This window comes from Stylophora pistillata, chromosome 5 (genome assembly GCF_964205215.1).
Source record: "Stylophora pistillata chromosome 5, jaStyPist1.2, whole genome shotgun sequence".
NCBI lineage: Eukaryota > Metazoa > Cnidaria > Anthozoa > Scleractinia > Pocilloporidae > Stylophora > Stylophora pistillata.
Genome location: NC_142523.1, coordinates 13202483 through 13220527, shown reverse-complemented (window position 1 = coordinate 13220527; position 18045 = coordinate 13202483). Strand labels below are relative to the sequence as shown.

General features: G+C 39.4%; 3 protein-coding genes across 3 annotated transcripts in view; 2 read left to right on the top strand and 1 right to left on the bottom strand.

Moving 5' to 3' along the window:
- Positions 1-18045, top strand: part of LOC111324855 (orexin receptor type 2-like) — a 54586-nt gene that overhangs the window by 9375 nt on the left and 27166 nt on the right. The window lies entirely within an intron of this gene.
- LOC148730362 (uncharacterized) lies at positions 8060-11103 on the top strand. Its single transcript, XM_088760907.1, has one exon. The coding sequence runs from the start codon at positions 8179-8181 to the stop codon at positions 11101-11103; it is 2925 nt and encodes a 974-aa protein (XP_088617033.1). The 5' UTR covers positions 8060-8178.
- On the bottom strand, positions 11313-13161 carry LOC111343490 (uncharacterized). The gene has a single exon (XM_022950678.2). The coding sequence runs from the start codon at positions 13042-13044 to the stop codon at positions 11512-11514; it is 1533 nt and encodes a 510-aa protein (XP_022806413.2). The 5' UTR covers positions 13045-13161; the 3' UTR covers positions 11313-11511.

The following is an 18045-nucleotide window of genomic DNA, read 5'->3' as shown; positions in this document are numbered from 1 at the left end:
GTCAGTATAATGACTTGTTTCCAAAACCAAGAGACTGAAAAAGCCCGACTGCTCTACTGGCGGTAAACACCATCAGTCTTCATTTGGAATAGTAGCTGGATCGATGCCGATTTTTTCAATTTTCTGGATCTAACGATTCTTTATATTACCCTCCAGTGATGTAGCATATTTCGAAAATACTGGTACTGACATTTACAGGTCTATAAAAGCGCTTTTCAACGAGAAAATTAACAAACACTACCGAAATGGCATTACTTTACATACATTTCCTAGCTGCCGAGGGGCACAGTAATGGCGGACACTGTAATTGGATATGCCTGTGACGTCACGTGAAAGTCACGAATTGTCCATCCAGATCCTTTAGAAATGCCATTACCAATTCTATTAAGAAGTTCAGAGTTTGAACTTTTAAGTTCGCTCTTAAGATCAACCCAATTAATTACAGTTTTTGGATGTGAATTAAAAAATGCACTTTGAAATTCATCGTCACCACCTTTCATTTTCCAAAAAGTAATTTTCAAAGTCTCAACAAACTTAAAACCTTTCATTTCCAATAGCTGACTTTTCGACATATTAAAAGATCGGTTTCCTTGTTTCTTTCAACTGTTTCAAAGCATTATTATCACCACGAATACTGATTTCAAATTATTTAGTAAGTTCACTCAATGCCTTCTCCTTTTATGTAATGTTAGTTCTAGGTGTTGAAACAGGTAAAACATTTTAAATAGTCCTTGGTTTTGGAATAGGAGAGTAGTTGTATAAATGCCGATTCTGGCCCATTTTTTTAATCAGAAATTTGACTGAGATTTGACTGAGGGATTTGACTGAGATTTTTAATTTCAGTCATAAATTCCAGTCAAATTTTTAGTTAAAATTCTAGTCAAAATTCTTGGCCATTTTAAAATGCCTCAAAATCTCAGTCAAATCTTAGTCAAAATCTCAGTCAAATCTTAGTCAAAATTTCAGTCAAATTTTTGACTGAGTATAAATAAAAAATAAATAAGGGGTGCACGAGGGGCTAACCTCTCGTAGAGGAGCTCGAGGGAACAAGCTCCTCGAGCTCATAACCCAAAGCGTGTCTCATATTGCTTGAGTACTTTGGTCGATTGAAGGATTGGACATAGATCTGTGATTGTATCATCGATAAGTCTCACCTCATTGAGAAACGATACACTGTCAAACGGCCTTCCTCTCAGATAGGATCTCAATTCAGTTAATATCTTCTCATAGGTTGTGAAGGCAAATTTGCTCATATCAATCTTTCTATCAAACTTCTTCACATCAGTAAACGTCTTGAGAAGGAGACCGGTACCTGATATTGTGGCAAGTGGGATAGGATTCATGGTTATCCCTCCAGCTATCCCTCCGATAACAATTAGTAAAGTGCTTCCCAAGTTGCAGAGAAGACTCTTTCGTTTAAAGTTCGTAAATATCTTCCTCGAACACCACCACTTTTTGTGATAGTGTTTGTAAAGAGCTTTGAGTTCATCGATCTTCTCATCTCCTATAGAATAGTCGATGTGGTTAAAGTTGAAAATGGTTGCGTCAGTCATTTTTTATTATGAACACCACATAATAAAAAATTAGTAAATTTTTAATCTTGCTTCACAATCATCAGATGGCTGTAATTCAGTCCATCGAGTTGAGTATTGCTGTTATCTGTCGCTATGCTCAGCGTTGTGTTCGCTTGGAAATACAACAAAACGGTATTAGCGGTATTAGTCCAAGCACTTCTTGTGTTGGGCAGCGCCATCAATATTCCGTTTGCCGTACTCACGAACGAATTGCTCAAGATAAACCTGAGATGTGATAGATGTTGAGACTTGACACCGTCAATGTATGTAATCAGATACATACCAGCGTTATTGATTATGAGTTTTGTATTGTCTGAACTGTTCACTGTGAAATCAGCGCTATCACTCTGTGATACGTTTGTGGAATGATCTAATGTTCCATTTACATAAAATGTTACCTGTGATGCATTGTTATGAGCACAGTTTCCTCGATACCAGATCTTTTTTGTTGCGTTTGTCAGCGCTGTCTTTGTCGCTTTTGAATCGATATTTGTCTGTAAAGATGTTTGAATATCATCAACGTACTTTTTCGTTACCGCTGAAGAGGCAACAGACGGTTGTTTTGCGAGAGTAAGCGCAGAATTTATACGAACTCCACCATTCTCAAAGTTGTACCAGCTTGTCCAAATAGATTTCGGTATGCTGTTGTGATAACCCTTTGATCCATAGACTATCACCCAGATGGGAAGTTTCTGGTCGTATGACTGGCCAGATTTGTTTTTGATCACTACGTCAAACATCAAATAATTAGGTGTCGCGTTACTCCATTTAGTCATGTGAATCAAGGCGACGATGTGATTTTCAAATCGATTGCTTCGCTGAGTTGAAATTGTTTCAACAGAAGATGTTGCTGTCAATGTCACACTGCTTGAATCGACTTTACTCGATTGCCAACAAAGCTCACAGACGACAGTGTATTCTGCTCTACCCGCTGAATACATATTTATACCAAAACGTGATGAATAATAACCCTTGGAAGTGTCGAGACTTAAATCAAACGGTTTTGTTCTGGGATTCGTGGGGTACAGAACAACCTGGTCAGTAATCGGTTTTCCTGTTATATCATCTTCATCAGAGAACTGACCGTTTCTGCTCATAATGTATGCGAGGTCATTAGTCAGCTGAGCTGGAGTTAAGTTGTGAGCCAATCGATCTTCGACGAATTTTTTGTTCACAAGATCGCTGTCGCCTGCGGCTTCGGCTGTATGACTAGAAGTGACTTTGTTGGCACCCATTGCAAGGTTACCTGTCATTGTACCACCTGCCTTGCTCAGCTTTGTGTCTGAATACTTTTTGCTCACAGCTTCGTCGTTATCTGAGAAGGTGTCCGGAAGGTTCACGATTTTACGTTTTCTAGCGTCTAAGATTTGTTTATCGTTTAAGTTGCGAAAGCTTGGCACTGTCTTTTTCACATTGTCAATGTATTGTTGATTTGCATTCGAGAGAGTGGTAATATCGAGTAGACCTTTTAGATGTCTCTTTATTGACCCCGCTTCATATCGAGAGATGAGAGTGTTCGAGTTTTCGTAAGTAGCTTGTTGACTTGTAGTCATATTCAGATAATTTTCTCTCTTTGTATTGATGACATCTTTACCATTCATATCGAGGTTAGCCGTCATCCTTTGTGTACCGTTCAATAGCATAACAGATGCTATATCAGCTTTACCGCTTAGTCCGTTCAAAACAGTTGATGAATCGGCCTTTTTCGCCAATTCGGTGTTGAGTTTATTCTCATTTACAGCAGCAGTACCGTTAAGCGGCTGATCGCTTAGACCCGTAACCTGTCGGTCTGCTCCATGTGTGCTTGTGAAAGTTATCGCCTTTTTCAAATCTGAAAGATCGATGTTACTACCTGATCCACTAGGTCCTTGCGGTCCACGAGACCCTTGTGGACCGGTATCACCTTTATCACCTTTATCACCTTTATCACCTTTATCACCTTTATCACCTTTATCTCCTTTTGCACCGACTAGCCCTGTATCTCCCTTTGGACCAGCAGACCCTCTCAGTCCTTGCAGTCCTCTTGGTCCTCTTGGCCCTTGTGACCCTGTATCACCCTTTGGTCCTTGCGATCCTTGCAGTCCTACATCACCTTTATCACCTTTATTACCTTTGTCACCTTTATCTCCCTTAGGTCCTTGTGGACCCACATCTCCTTTATCTCCTTTTGGACCTGGCGGACCTTCAGGTCCTTCTTTGCTTGAACCTTCTTGTCTGTAATCGACTTGATGATAACCGTCAGAATATCCCATATTTTTGTTTGTTTATTATATATTCAGAAAATAATTTTTGATGAATCGTTCATTCGAAAAAGCATCACTGTGTGACAGATGTTTTGTCACATCGTTGAAAATAGAGTACAAACTTTGATGTGCAAGAGAAGGCTTCATCCGTTTACTTGTTTCATTCAAGAAAAAGATGCAATAGTAACCACACAAGACGCTTGTCAATTCTTGATAATGTGTGTTGTTGAATGCGTAGTTAACTCGATGTTTTTTGCAAAGCGTCAACACCTCTTGCGGCGGATCAAGACCGAAACTGTCAAAGTATAAGATGAGATCAGAACCAAAGACCATTGCCACCCAGTGTGAACCAGACTCATGCGATTCATTCAGATTGATAATGAAAGAGTGTCCCGCCTTACAATCTTTTATTTGATCTCTGGATAACAACCCTCCAAAGTTTGGAATCTTGAGATAATCGACCCAGTTTTGAATGTCGAGGTTTGTGATCGGAACATTTTTGAAGGGTGGTCTTTTTACAATAGAGCTCCCAGTAGTGGTATTCCGTTGAAGGGGGAGTCTTTGCCTAGCAACAGACCTTGTCCTTTCTGCTTTTTTTTCCCACCTCTTCCAATTGTCGGCACAGGCTCGCCCAATCCCGGCGGAAAGAAAATTGGTTGTTCATCCCAATACGGTCTGTTTTGCATTCCCTTACCACTCTTTTTTGGCGCGCGAACATGTAAACCTCTCCCTCTCGAATTTCCACTTCCGGTCAACGCTTTGAGAAGTATTGGTACCCCTATTGAAGCTAGAAGAGTTCCGAGAAAACCTCCACTCTGACTTTTTGTCGGCTTCATTTTCAAGTCACCACCAGAGTAAAGTGCATTTGCAAGGTCTTGTTTCTGCTTTTTTGAAAGAGCGTCTACATACGGTAAAAGTTTCATAATATTTGAATTTGGAATTATCATACCGCCTGACTGACCGGCACCAAGAATCTTATCGGTAGCGAAATTGCCCAGACTTGATAGTGCTCCCGTTGCCAATCCTGGAAGAGCCTTTGTGGCGAGATTCATCGCTTTCTGGAGAAGCTTTGTGCCAAGAGCAAGAAGTGAAGAAAAGAGACTGCCACCTTTTTGAACAACTTTTGTCATTTGCGTCTTGCTGATTTTCAAATCAACTCCTTTCCCTGAATTTATTTCTTTCTTGATCTTCTTGATCTGTGTCTGTGTCAACATCATCTCATCAGAACCAGTCAATTCATCGTGTGAGAGACGTATAGTTATTGCCGATTTTTCGTTAAAAGCTTTAGCAAGCTTTCTTTTCTGATTATCAGAAAGAGTTACACTGTATGGATAATAAACTGTCGTTTTTATTATGTACGCTACATAATAAAAAGTTTTTAAAAAAATACGGGGAGCTCGAGGGGCAGCATGCCTCTCGCATCGAATTACTTTCTGATGAGTGCTTTTCCACTCATGACATCAACACTGATTTCCTCATCATTCAGAATCATTGCATAAATGTGATAGTCTGCGTTGGCTGTGTTGTTGAGGCTGTACTCAAAATCTAGTCGTGTTGCAGCTTTAATAATCTCTGGAGGTTGCTTTGTTAAATCAAAGTAAAGCACTCGATAGAGATCTTGAAACTGCTTCATATTGATCGCTGGACCGAACAAGTTGTTACTTGCGAGTTTTGAATAGCTCGCAAAATATTTCCATGCTCTTGCCAGCTCACTGCTTGGATCCAGTTCCTGATCTGGATACCTTGTACCATTCTCAACACGGAGTTGAGCTTTTGTAAAGTACCTCGCGTTTGCGATGTTGTAAGTGTTGAACACAAACATGTTTTGTTCCTGATCGTCAAACTTGGCAGCATTCAGAACCCAAACAAAGACATGCCTTGGACTATCAACGGCACTTGTGATATTGAATTTTCCATTTTTTTGTCTAAGTGGTCCTGAAACACTGATTTGCTCTCTCTGATAAGACCATGTGTGTGGTTTGAGAAAGCTATCTATATATGACTTTTGGCCTGCATCATTCAGATTGATCATCGGCACCCACAAGCGGAATTTTGTCACGATGTATCTGCCTGCTCCAGCGGCATTTGTTCTGAACAACACCTCATTATCTTCTTCAAGAGTAACATCGAAAGTAACCTTTGCATTGGGAGGTATCTGCTCTTCCAGGGAGTCAAAGAAACCGAAACGGTTTAGCGGCAAATGAATGTTGTTTTCAGCACCTGCGGCGAGAAGAGTCTTTCTTTTTGCAAACCCTTCATTGTAATCAGCGTTGTCTGTTGGTGTTATGTTTTGCGCATTCCCATCAAGAGCAAGTGTTGAATACTTTTGTATGATTGCTCCGGTGGCTGTGTCGAGATAGTGAAATTGGGGAGGTCCTACTTGATCTGAATGTTCTTTTGAAAATTCGGTGAGATTTTTCATATTTGCGGCGTGATTTGCACTTGGCAAATCAAGAACTCTCACCTTCTCAAAATCAACTTTGATGTCTTTTATCATACTGAAACCGCCATTGATTATTGCAGCTGCATCGGCCGCACCATAGGTTGTGTTGTCCATCTTTGTAATTTTGAAATCAATCTCAAAATATGCATTGTACCAGTCAGCTACAGCCTCTGACGCTGTTTTTGTGTTAACGGTAAATTTATATCCTTTCTTCTGTTGATAATTGTTATTTGCCGGTGCAGATTGGAGAGGAGTATCAAGATCATATGAAGAATATTCATACCCCTTCGCAAATTTTTTTGTTCGCATAGAAGACATAGTATTTATTTGTGTTTTTTTATAAAAGATAAGATAAAATTTTTTTTTTCACAAAAAAAGTTCAGCAAAATCGTCAAAGAGATTATCTTTTTCAACTTTTTTATTTTTTGACAACGACTTTATATCTTTCCCCAATTCTTTCTGCAAATCTTTTGCAAGCTGTTCTCCAATATTTCGAGGGGTTTTACCCTCTCGAAGGTGAGGGATCGGTCTCTCGAATTGCATGATTTGAGGGGTTTCACGCGTAGCATTGTGTTGCGAAGGGGAGCTCGAATTCCGAAACTTATCGTAAATCTTTTCACCGATTAACTGCCCCGTCTTTTCTCCGATTTGCTCTGCTCCCTTTTCAAACGCTTTCGTGGCCGCTTTTTTAGCCATTTCCTTTGCAGCTTTTCCTGTGACTTTTGCGGCTATTTTTGTTCCAACATTTTTGAGAGTGTCAAATATCCCCTCCCCCTCTTGAAGTGAGTGATCGTTATCAATATTCTGCAATATGTATTTGCCATCGGCATTTATTTTCATCAGCTTTCTAACCATTTTATTTCAAACGCAAGAAATAAAATACTGAATAAAAATAATGGGGAGCACGAGGGCCTAGCCCCTCGTAGGGGAGCGTGAGGGGGTTTACCCTCTTGCATTATTTCAGGAGAAGTGTCAATGATACACTCGTTCCGTTGAGATCGATCGGTCTTCTCAGTGAATCGGTGATGTAAATTTGCAAATCTTTTATAGTTCTTGTATTTATTTTGCTAAACTTTTTCACCCTTGGTTCTATATGGAAAGGATAAGAGAGGGGGAGATTGTCAACACTGAATCGAAACAACACATCCGATTCCTTACCGCCAACAACACTATCTGAGATTATGTTTGTGCGAATGTAAATGTTATCAACAGATCTCGTTATATCGGGTGATTTTTCACCATAACTGGTTGTTGTAACGATCTTTTTTGTAAATCCAATGAGATCGGCAAAATTTCCACCCCTTACATCGACTTGATAACCATCTTCGAGACCGATCAGAACTTTGAGAAGTGCTGGAACAAATTTTATTGTAATACCAGTCTTTGAATGTTTTGCTCCCTCAAGTTCTCTCTGAACATATGCGTTCAATTCAGAGTAGGCAAAATTTCCATCTGGGAGTTCAATCTCGTGCCACGTCGTACCCGAATCGTGACTATATTTCAGTTTATTGTTATCATAGCTGCTACTCACATTGTACCAACTGTATGACATTGCGACTTCATCTAGAGCAATTTCATACTCTCTGTTTGGATCGAGCCTCATCACAGGATTGAAAGATGTTGTAAAATTATGACTAGATCCTCTCGCGTAAGTCAATGAGTCGAGATATATAGGTGTTGTATATACTTGTTTCTCTGTCAATTCCAAAAGTCTCTCCATTATAAATGTTTTTGTATATAGGCAACATAATATTCTTTTGAAATTTTTTTCTTTTTGAGGAGGTGATCCAATATTTCTATTCTTGGTTTTCACGTGACGTCACAGCATATGCAAATTAGGCGTCCGCCATATTGGTGTCGCAAAAGCTTATTAGCATATGTCAAAATGCAGTGTTTTGGTGCATGATTCTTTAAAAGTATGTCGCGTGATTTGGACAAAATTTCTGAAAACATCAAAAAGGAAGAAAAAAAGGAAGATATTTGCAATATACCTTTAAGCGACTATGTTAAAAGACTAGAGCCACATGTTAAACAAAGGTATTTAGAAAAAATATCACTCGTGGGGATCGATCCCGCTACATTGATCTACGCAAAGTTAGATCCACAATGTTTACCACCCATAGAAGCTACAGATCTCCTGTGCTATTTGGTTATCGATACGAGTTATTACACAAAGAAACAGTTCAAAGCTTTCAAAAGCTTGGAGGCCTACAATCAGATGGTGTCGGGTTTTATTTCCAGTGTTGAAGGCAAAGTCATAGGTGAAAAATTCGTGGTGATCGGAAAGGTGAGACATTCTCAACGAATGAATGAGCGACCATTTGCAGTTTGGATTATTACTAATAAGGAGGGAAACGTGTTATCAGCCCACTGCCTTGGTTGTAAAGCTGGACTAGCTGAGACTTGCTCACATATTGCAAGTATTTTATTTCATATCGAAGCTTCAACGAGAATTAATGAAACGCTGGCATGTACGCAAGTAAAGTGCACGTGGTTGTTACCGACATATGTGAGTGAGGTTCCTTATGCTAGGGTCAAAGATATCAACTTCAAGTCGGCGAAAAAGTTGAAAGATAACTTAGATGCCTGTATTGAGGGACTATCAGAAAACTCTCCACCTTCCTTATCAGCACCTTGCACTACAAAGAAAGCTAAGGTCTCGACAGAACGGGTTACATCTGGAGGAACTGAGCTTAAACATTTCCTTGCCAAAATAAATGAGTGCAAGTTCAAACCTGTTGCCTTAAGCTTGATTGAACCCTATTCTGAACAGTTTATCATGAAAAGTAGAAGTATCCCAACCATTTCTGACCTTTTTGATCCATGTAATTTTGACTTGTCATATCCAGAACTCCTAGAAAAGTGTGAAAATATTGATCTGACTATTTCAGAATCACAGGTAGAATTAATTGAGCAAGACACCAGGGAACAGGCTAAAGGAAATGCATTTTTCAGGCACAGAGCTGGGCGCATTGGTGCATCTCTGAGTTGGGCAGTAGCTCATACTAACCCTGCTATGCCATCACAATCCTTAATTAAGTCCATCTCATATCCTGATCTGTTCAAAGTTACTACTAAAGCAATCAGTCATGGCCGTAAGAATGAGAGTGCTGCAGTGAATGCTTATACCAAGACTATGCTAGAGACTCACAGAGATCTGAAAGTTGAACAATGTGGTATGATAGTGGATAAACAGCACCCCTGGATAAATGCTACTCCAGATTTTTTGGTATCATGTTCATGCTGTGGGAATGGTTGTGGAGAAGTCAAATGCCCTTACAACATTGAAAACTGTGACCTTGAAAGTTATGTGGAAAAGAAGAATTCATGTCTTGAAAACGTCAATGGAAAGGTACAGCTCAAGAGAAATCACCAGTACTTTTTTCAAGTACAGCAACAGTTGTTTATCACAGACTCTCAGTATTGTGACTTTGTTGTGTGCTCTTTTGACAATAACAATCAAACAAGGTTTTTATTGGAGAGAATTTACAAGGACATTTCACACTGGGAATCAGTTCTTCCAAAACTCACCAAAGTGTGGAGATCTTGTATCCTACCTGAAATCTTAGGAAGATGGTACACCAGAAAGCATGAAATTGCTGCACCTGTACCAGCAGGTGATATAAAGCCTGTTTGCTACTGCAGAAAACCCAAACCAGAAGAAAGCACAGTGCCTTGTCAAAACCCCAAGTGCCCATTCATTGAGTTTCACCTCTCATGTTTAGGGATATCTGATCCCTTACCCAAAGTATGGTACTGTCCAAGCTGCCAGTTACTTCCAGAATGTAAGAAAGCCAAGAGAGTTACTAAGATCAAGCCTGATTATCAAAAGAACCCTGATTTCGATGAAGCAATGAAATTACAGTCCATTTGTGTTTGCAAAGCTAAACCTGTTGTAGGGGAAAAGCTGCTGAAATGTCATAGTCAATGTCAGAGTGGGAAATTTTTCCATCTGAAATGTCTAAACTACAAGAGGATGCCCAATAACAGCAAGCTATATTGGGTCTGCAAAAATTGCAAAGTGAAGAAAAAACCTGCAGACAAGTCTTCATTAACTATTCCTACCACATGTTCTTCTTATACCACCACTACTACATGTACTGTCAATAATCCATCAGCTTCAGTTGTGTCTGGAACTGAATATGAAAGTGACAAGGACATAGAAATACCCTGTGTGACTGAAAGCAGAACAGCTTCTGAATCTTTTGAAGATCTACATGAAAATGAGTCAAATAAATACTGTACTGGAGATGAATATGAAAGTGATGAGGACTTAGAAATAATCTGTGTGACTAAAGGTGTAGCTAACAGAATTGCATCTTTTGGAGATCTAGATGAGCATGACTATGACATAGTCTCATCTCCTGATGGCTGGTTGGATTGCAAAATAATACAGGCAGCACAAATATGCATCAAGAAAGTAAATCCTCTCATTGAGGGTTTTCAAAGACCAACTCTTGGAAGAGTAAGGAACTTTGACATTATGACCAGTGACTTTGTTCAAATCTTACATACGGGTAATTCACATTGGGTGTGCATTAGTTCTATTGGTTGCACATCAGGATGTGTTAATTTGTACGACAGTCTGTACAATGACATTATTGATGATGAAGTTGAGCAGCAAGTTAAAGATCTGCTACCAGATAACTTTGTTGGCATTGAAGTTGTACCAGTGCAGCAACAAATGAATGGCAGTGACTGTGGCGTTTTTGCTGTAGCATTTGCAACATGCCTTGTGTTTGAACTCAACCCTTCAGATTTTATGTTTGACATCCCAAGAATGAGACCACATTTACTTCAATGTTTGAGAGCTGGTGAAATCAAAGTTTTTCCACATTTTTGAATACATTTAACACTAAAAATGTTGTTTTGTTGTTTCATGCTAATCTCAAGAGTAGCAGTCATTAAAAAAAAAATCCAAGAAGAATAATGAACTCAAGCTATTTTAAGCAGCTGTGCTCAATAAACAGTCCTTACTGCCCCCTGAAAACATAATTTATATTTTAATTCATATAATTTTTGTAAATATATATACACAGCACAAATAAAATGTTGTCTTTGTTGTCGATCCTTCTTGTAATGGAAGTATATTTTCTTAAATTATTAATGTTACACAGTGCTCATTCCCAGTCACTTGCTCTCTTTTCATGGGGTTATAATATTTCTTAAATTATACACAGATTCTCCACCCCATCATATCATTTCATTAGCTACAATATATGACTATAATAGTACTGTATGAAGTATGGAGCTAATCAAATGGTACAATGGGTGGACACAGGTTTACAAGAGCTGAACATACTTTAATAATTCTGTCAATAATTGGTACTTCATCCTGTCCATTGTCATTGTTCAAGAAATCAGTGGGAAGTGTGCTTTGAAGAATAGTATACTTGCGACGCAGCAAACCAATCACCCTCTCAACATGTATCCGTACACTTGCTAGAGCTCTTGTTTTTTCCACATCAATAGGATCCAGCTGTTCCCTCCCTTTCGTGTAGGCTGGTATCACAAGTCTTGCCTGTTTGAGAGCAACACTTTCTGTGATTGTGAAACCCCGGTCTGCCATAACCATGTCACCTGGCAAAAGTTTTTCAAGAATGCCACAGTTTTCTGTCAAGAACTTATCAGAGGTACGTCCTCCCCATGCCTCTGACACAAAGGAAATAGCTCCTTGGGGAGAAATACCAATCAGTACTTTGATAGTATTGTGATGCTTGTAGGATGAAAATGTCTGAGCTCGAGCTAACAAGTTTGTAGGCTTATCAATAAAAATCTCAAAACAGTCAATAACAACAGTGACTTTGGTTCCAAAGGCTTGTTGGAAACAAAGAGGCATTGTCTTCCATAGCTGGTGTCTTTCAGGCCAGTAAATTAGTGGGGACAAATGCTGATCCATCACTGGTAACCATGATGAAAATATTCTTGATATTGTTGTCACAGATACTTGAAAACGATAGGCTAAGTCTTGATAAGGCATATTCAGTCTCAGTTTCATCAACACGATAATCATTTCCTGGAAAAGGCTAAGTTTTTGGGTTCTTCGTTTGATGTGGGGTGACACAAAGTCAAGGACGGTCATTAAGATATCCATTGAAGGCCGTCCAGAATAAAAGCGAACTTTTTCATCAGAATCAAAAAAATCTCGATCAATTGGCTTATAGGATTCTTTGAAAAGGTATTCAAACTCTTCGGTTTGAGTCATAACTTCAGATACATCAACTTGGGTTTGAGTTGAACTGTCAACGAGAGGTGAGCAAGTGTGGTCTTGAAATGCGCAATCGTGATCAAAAATATCCTCAGAAGAATCAATTTCCTTGGATGATCCTTCTTTAGGATCACTGAAATCCACATCACGGACGGGAAGGCCACTGACATCGATTTTCTTTCGTTTCTCAGCTGCCTCGCGTTCTTGACGCTCGAGTGATCTTTTGCGGCGTTCCTTCGCTCGTTTAGCTCTTGCCTCTTTAATGTCGTGGTTTTCCTGTTGATATTTTGTCTTCCCGAGATTCAAAGTAGGAACCCAGTCGACGTTGTACTTATCCCAGGGTTTTGCAGATTGTCCTGACACGAAATGTCGTCCACAGACTCTTTCATTACTGAGGACATCCTTCGAAGTGATGTCGTCGCGGCTAATGGCGGCGATCCATCTTTCTCTTCGTTCTCTGCTTAGCTCTTCTGCTTTTTCTCCTTGGTTAGTGACTACAACTGGAATCCTATAAAACCCTATACCTTTCGTCTTTCCACTATTATGAAAACAATGAACCATAATACAATGAACCATGATGAAGAATATTTCTAAAGCTTTGATAACACGCGAAATGTTTGAATAATACGACACCAATATGGCGGCGTAGCAACCGTTGTCAAGGTATAGGTCACGTGGGTGAAAACCAAGAATAGCTTCATTCCTCAACTGAATACTTGAATTACCGGCATCGATACTCCCTGTTAATTTAATGAGTCTGTCTTTCAAATCTTTGAAATCAGAGAAAATGGCACCTCCTGTCAGTTTTGCTTTTCCAGACGATTTATGCATGGGAATGTTTGCGAGTTTGTTCAAATCTTTGAATATTTGAATCGCCTTTGACGAATACTGTCCTTTGGGATTACATCTCTTCTTCAACAGATCAACGATCCCTTTGTCACCCTGTCTTTCATAAACAACAGCGCCGGTCGAAGGATCACACGCTTCGACCACCATTTCATTTATTAATCGCGTGGGGTTTATCAAGAGACCACCGTACTGTCCTTTGCTATCAATCTTGTAAGCATTTCGCTTCCTCTGTGTATATTTACGCTTGCGGTTCTTGTGACCCTTGCGATCCGTGTGACCCTTACCCTCTTGCGTGACGAAAATTTTATCACCACCCGCAAGCAGATTTATGCGGTCAATATATTTTCTCAGTGTATCGACTTGACGCACGATATCATCTATTTTATCCTTATTTTTTTCAGCATTCTTCGAATAACCGGCCTTTTTATGATTTGCTCTTTTGATTCGATTGACCACATCATTGTACAGTCTATCATGATCAAAATCCTCATCAAGTATTTTTTTGAATGCTTCATTAGGCGTGGGAAAGCCGCTGTTTTGAATATAATTGAGTTCGTCTTGGCTAAAACCGATCTCTGGATTGGGCACTTTTATTTTAGCTTTAGGTGGTGGTTCAAGCGCTACATCGGTTAGAGCGGTGGGAGAATCGGGTGGACTTTCAAAAGTATCGAGCTCTTTGAGAAAAGATAGATCGTGAGTGAGAGCTTTTTGATTCTCCTGCAATTGTTGAATCATTTTGTCTTGCTTATCATCTATTGTCTCTTTAACCTGTTTGACCTCTTTCACAATCGGTTTGAATACTTCTTCACGTTCGAGTTCAAGACCTTGCTTGGCATCATTATAATCTTGCACTGTCTTTTTGATTTCTGACCTCTTGTGATTTTTTTCAAGTTTGAGGTTAAGGTTTCTTTTAAACGCATTGACATTCATGTCTTGTGTGAATATTTGTTAGTAGTCAATATTTTTTTGAATAATTTTTTGTATCGTAAGGTGCGTGCGCACCCTACGAGAGGTAGAGTACAAAAAAAGCTCCCACATGGGATGGATTGTACAACTCGATTCATATAAATATACATCGCGATTTTTATAATAAGTGGGGATACCTGTATGCGTGTATATCATGGTTAGAAAAGACGGGGAGGCTTTCCATGCTATGCCCCTACAACGTAACACTTATTTCCAAAGATAAGTGTCACTTTCGCTTTTGCATTGATAACAATTATTTCCAAAGATAAGTGTCACTTTCGCTTTTGCATTGATAACACTTATCTCCAAAGATAAGTGTCACTTTCGCTTTTGCATTGATAACACTTATCTCCAAAAATAAGTATCGACTTTCGATTTTGCATATACTACTTTTGTTGACAAGTTAAAAAAAATATTTACAATAAGCAAAATGGTTGATATTATAAATTTCACAACACACCGTTCAAACGAAAATCGAAAGAGAAGAGTACCCGGCGTTGACTTTCTTGATGAAGAGTACAGAATGTTGATAGCGGGTCCCAGTGGAAGTGGAAAGACAAACATACTCATGAATATTTTGAGAAAGCCGTTGGTCATTTACGATCAGATTTACCTTTACACAAAAAATCCTCATCAAGAGATGTATCAAGATTTGCAAAAGACTATGCATCGACACTCACAGAAATTTGGATGTGATATTTTGCACATAATGAACCCCGATGAGATTCTTGACACGGCTGAGTATCCAGAAGGAAACAGAAAAGTTGTTATTTTTGATGATCTCCTCGCTGCTCCTAAAAACGTGCAGGAAAAGATCTTGAATCACTTTATTGACGGCAGACATCATTTGATTTCACCGATTTATCTGAGTCAATCTTATTACAGGACTCCTGCCACCATCAGATTAAACTGCTCTCATTTGATTGTGTACGCGCCTGTACAAAAGCGTCATCGCAAAATTATCGCTGATGATAACAGTTTTGATGTAGATTCGTTCTCAAGACTTAAACCATTCGACTTTCTTTTTATCGACAACGTGAAAAAAACATGCCGCAAAAATTTTATTGAAGAAATACAAGGGACTATCGAGCATGAAGACTAAAAAATTTTTTTTATAATATGTGGATATTATAAAATGAAGAGTTATTGCGTTAAACAGAGAAAAAAGACTGAGTCCGTGCCTGGAAGTGAGAGGCATGAGGTTGCGAAAAACGGTCGACCGATGATCAAATCAACATGTGCAGAGTGTGGCATCACAAAAGTGACTTTTTCGGGAGGAAAAAAAAACGAGGGCGGATCATTGTTTGATGTAGGAAACAGTTATTCTTTGGGTGAGATGGCTTTGAAAGGATTGGCAAATATGGCTCAGCAAGGTGTTGCGAGAGCTGTCAAATCGGATTTTGCAAAGAACAAGTTCAAAAAGACGGCCGATAAATATGTTAATCAGGTTATTGACAGTTTTACCAATGATTTGAGTAAAAAGATAAGTGGAGGAAGTGTTTCGAGGGGGCCAGCCCCTCGAGCTCCCCTTCGAGAGGGAGGGTCTTTCGATGTTAATCAAGTGTTGCCAATGTCAATGTACGCCCCCGACGGCGTCAATGATCCGACACATCCGCTTTACGAAGGCGGGTCCTTTGATATTCACAAAGCCATTGGAAAACTACCGAAACCGAAATCCGGTTGGACTCTTCCAGGTCACAAGTATACGGGGCCGTACAACAATCTTGAGCAACAGGTTCGATACGATCCAAATACAGGGAAGATTCTCGAGATTTTTGATAAACCGACAGGCCCGACAGACGCTGTCGCTATGCAACACGATGTTGATTACAGCGTCTGTGCGAATAGGAAGAACCCAAAGAAGTGTAAGAATGTGGCCGATCGTAAGATGGTTAAAGCTCTCGATGCGATTCCGGCGGGTGAGAGACAGTGGGGTCATTGGGCTGCCAGAAACATTATCAACACAAAGCAGAAGTTGGGTCTGGGTGTGGGAAAAAAAAAGTTCGAGAGGTAAGCCCCCATAAAAGGGGAGCTCGAGGGGCTAGCCCCTCGAAGTGGCAAGAAGAATTGGCAGATGAGTTGCACAGACCGGTGAGACGAAACTTTAGAAAACGAAGCGTTATTGTCAACGGAATCGATGAGATTTGGTGCTCCGATTTGGTGGAGATGCAAAAGTTTGCAAAGTGGAATAAAGGTTATCGTTATCTGTTGATGGTTTTGGATGTCTTTAGCAAATACGGCTGGATCGTTCCGTTGAAGAATAAAAAGGGTGAGAGTGTAGCGGAGGGTTTCGAAAAGATATTTACCGAGGGGCGGGTGCCGAAGAGGCTCTGGGTTGATAAAGGATCGGAGTATTACAACAGTCATGTTAAAGATTTGATGAAAGCTAATGGTGTTGAGATGTACTCGACAGAAAATGAGGAGAAATCGTCTGTCTGTGAGAGGTGGAATCGAACGATCAAAACGAATATGTGGAAGCAATTTACCATTCAGAACAATACACAGTATCTCGATATTCTGCCAAAGATTGTCGAAAAGTACAACAATCGAAAACATAGCTCAATCGGTATGACACCGACAGAGGCTTCAAAGAAAAAGAATGAGAATGCTGTCTTTCTGAAACTCTATTCGAGAGGGCATGCCCTCTCGAGCTCCCCTTTGAAGCCAAAGTTTGCGGTCGGTGATCACGTTCGAATCTCCAAATTCAAGCGAAAAGTGTTCGATAAAGGTTTTACTCCGAATTGGACAGAGGAGATTTTCATCGTTGATCAGATTCAATATTCCGACCCGATCACTTACAAGTTGAAGGATCTGCTCGAAGAAGAGATCAAAGGTTCATTTTACGAACAGGAGATGTTGAGAGCAAAGCAAGAGGTTTTCCGCATTGAAAAGGTTATTCGAAGGAGTAAAGGAAAAGCTCTTGTAAAGTGGGGTGGCTATCCAGAAAAATTCAACTCATGGATTGATGAAAAAGATCTTAAAGAGATTTAAAGACAAAAAAAAATCATTTAAATGAATGATATTGAAAATAACGAAAACCTTGACAATCTAACAAGAAAACAACTTTTTAAACAAGCAAAAAATATGGGTCTAAGAAGATATCACACTTTTAATAAAGCAAAACTCATAGAGTTTATAAAAAGCCCACCAAAATTAGACGAACTCGAGTCGCTTTCAAATACTGAGCTCTTGAAAAGAGCGAGAGAGATCGGTTTGGTGGGTCGTTACAACCTGAAGAGAAAAGAATTGATTGAACAAATCAAAAACCCACCGGTTAAAAAGAAAAGAGTTGCAAAGAGAAAAGTGATACTTCGAGAACTTGTCGAAGATTCTGATGACGATGAGGTAAAAGTGAAAGTGAAAGAACTCGTTTTTCCCTCAATGTATGCTGCTGCAAAACATTTTAACATAAACCCTGGAAAATTTGGTATGAAAATTCTTGGAAAAAAAGAAGAGATGAAGAAAACAATAGATATTGGTTGTGTGAAATACATAATTAGTTTTGAATAGTAATCAATCTATAATCCTGGTGGGTTATAGATTACTCAAGTTAAATTTATTAATTTTTTTTTCATTCATTCATTTATTCATTCATTCATTCATATCCCATTGCATGTGTGTTTACTCTGTCTGGAAGAATTATTCGCTTGTCATCATCTGCACTCAGAGCAACTTTGTTGATCTCTTCTGTGTAAATTTCATGCTTTCGACTACGTAACGTGGTCCTCTTCCGGTGTTGTTTTTCTCCATAAAACAGACACG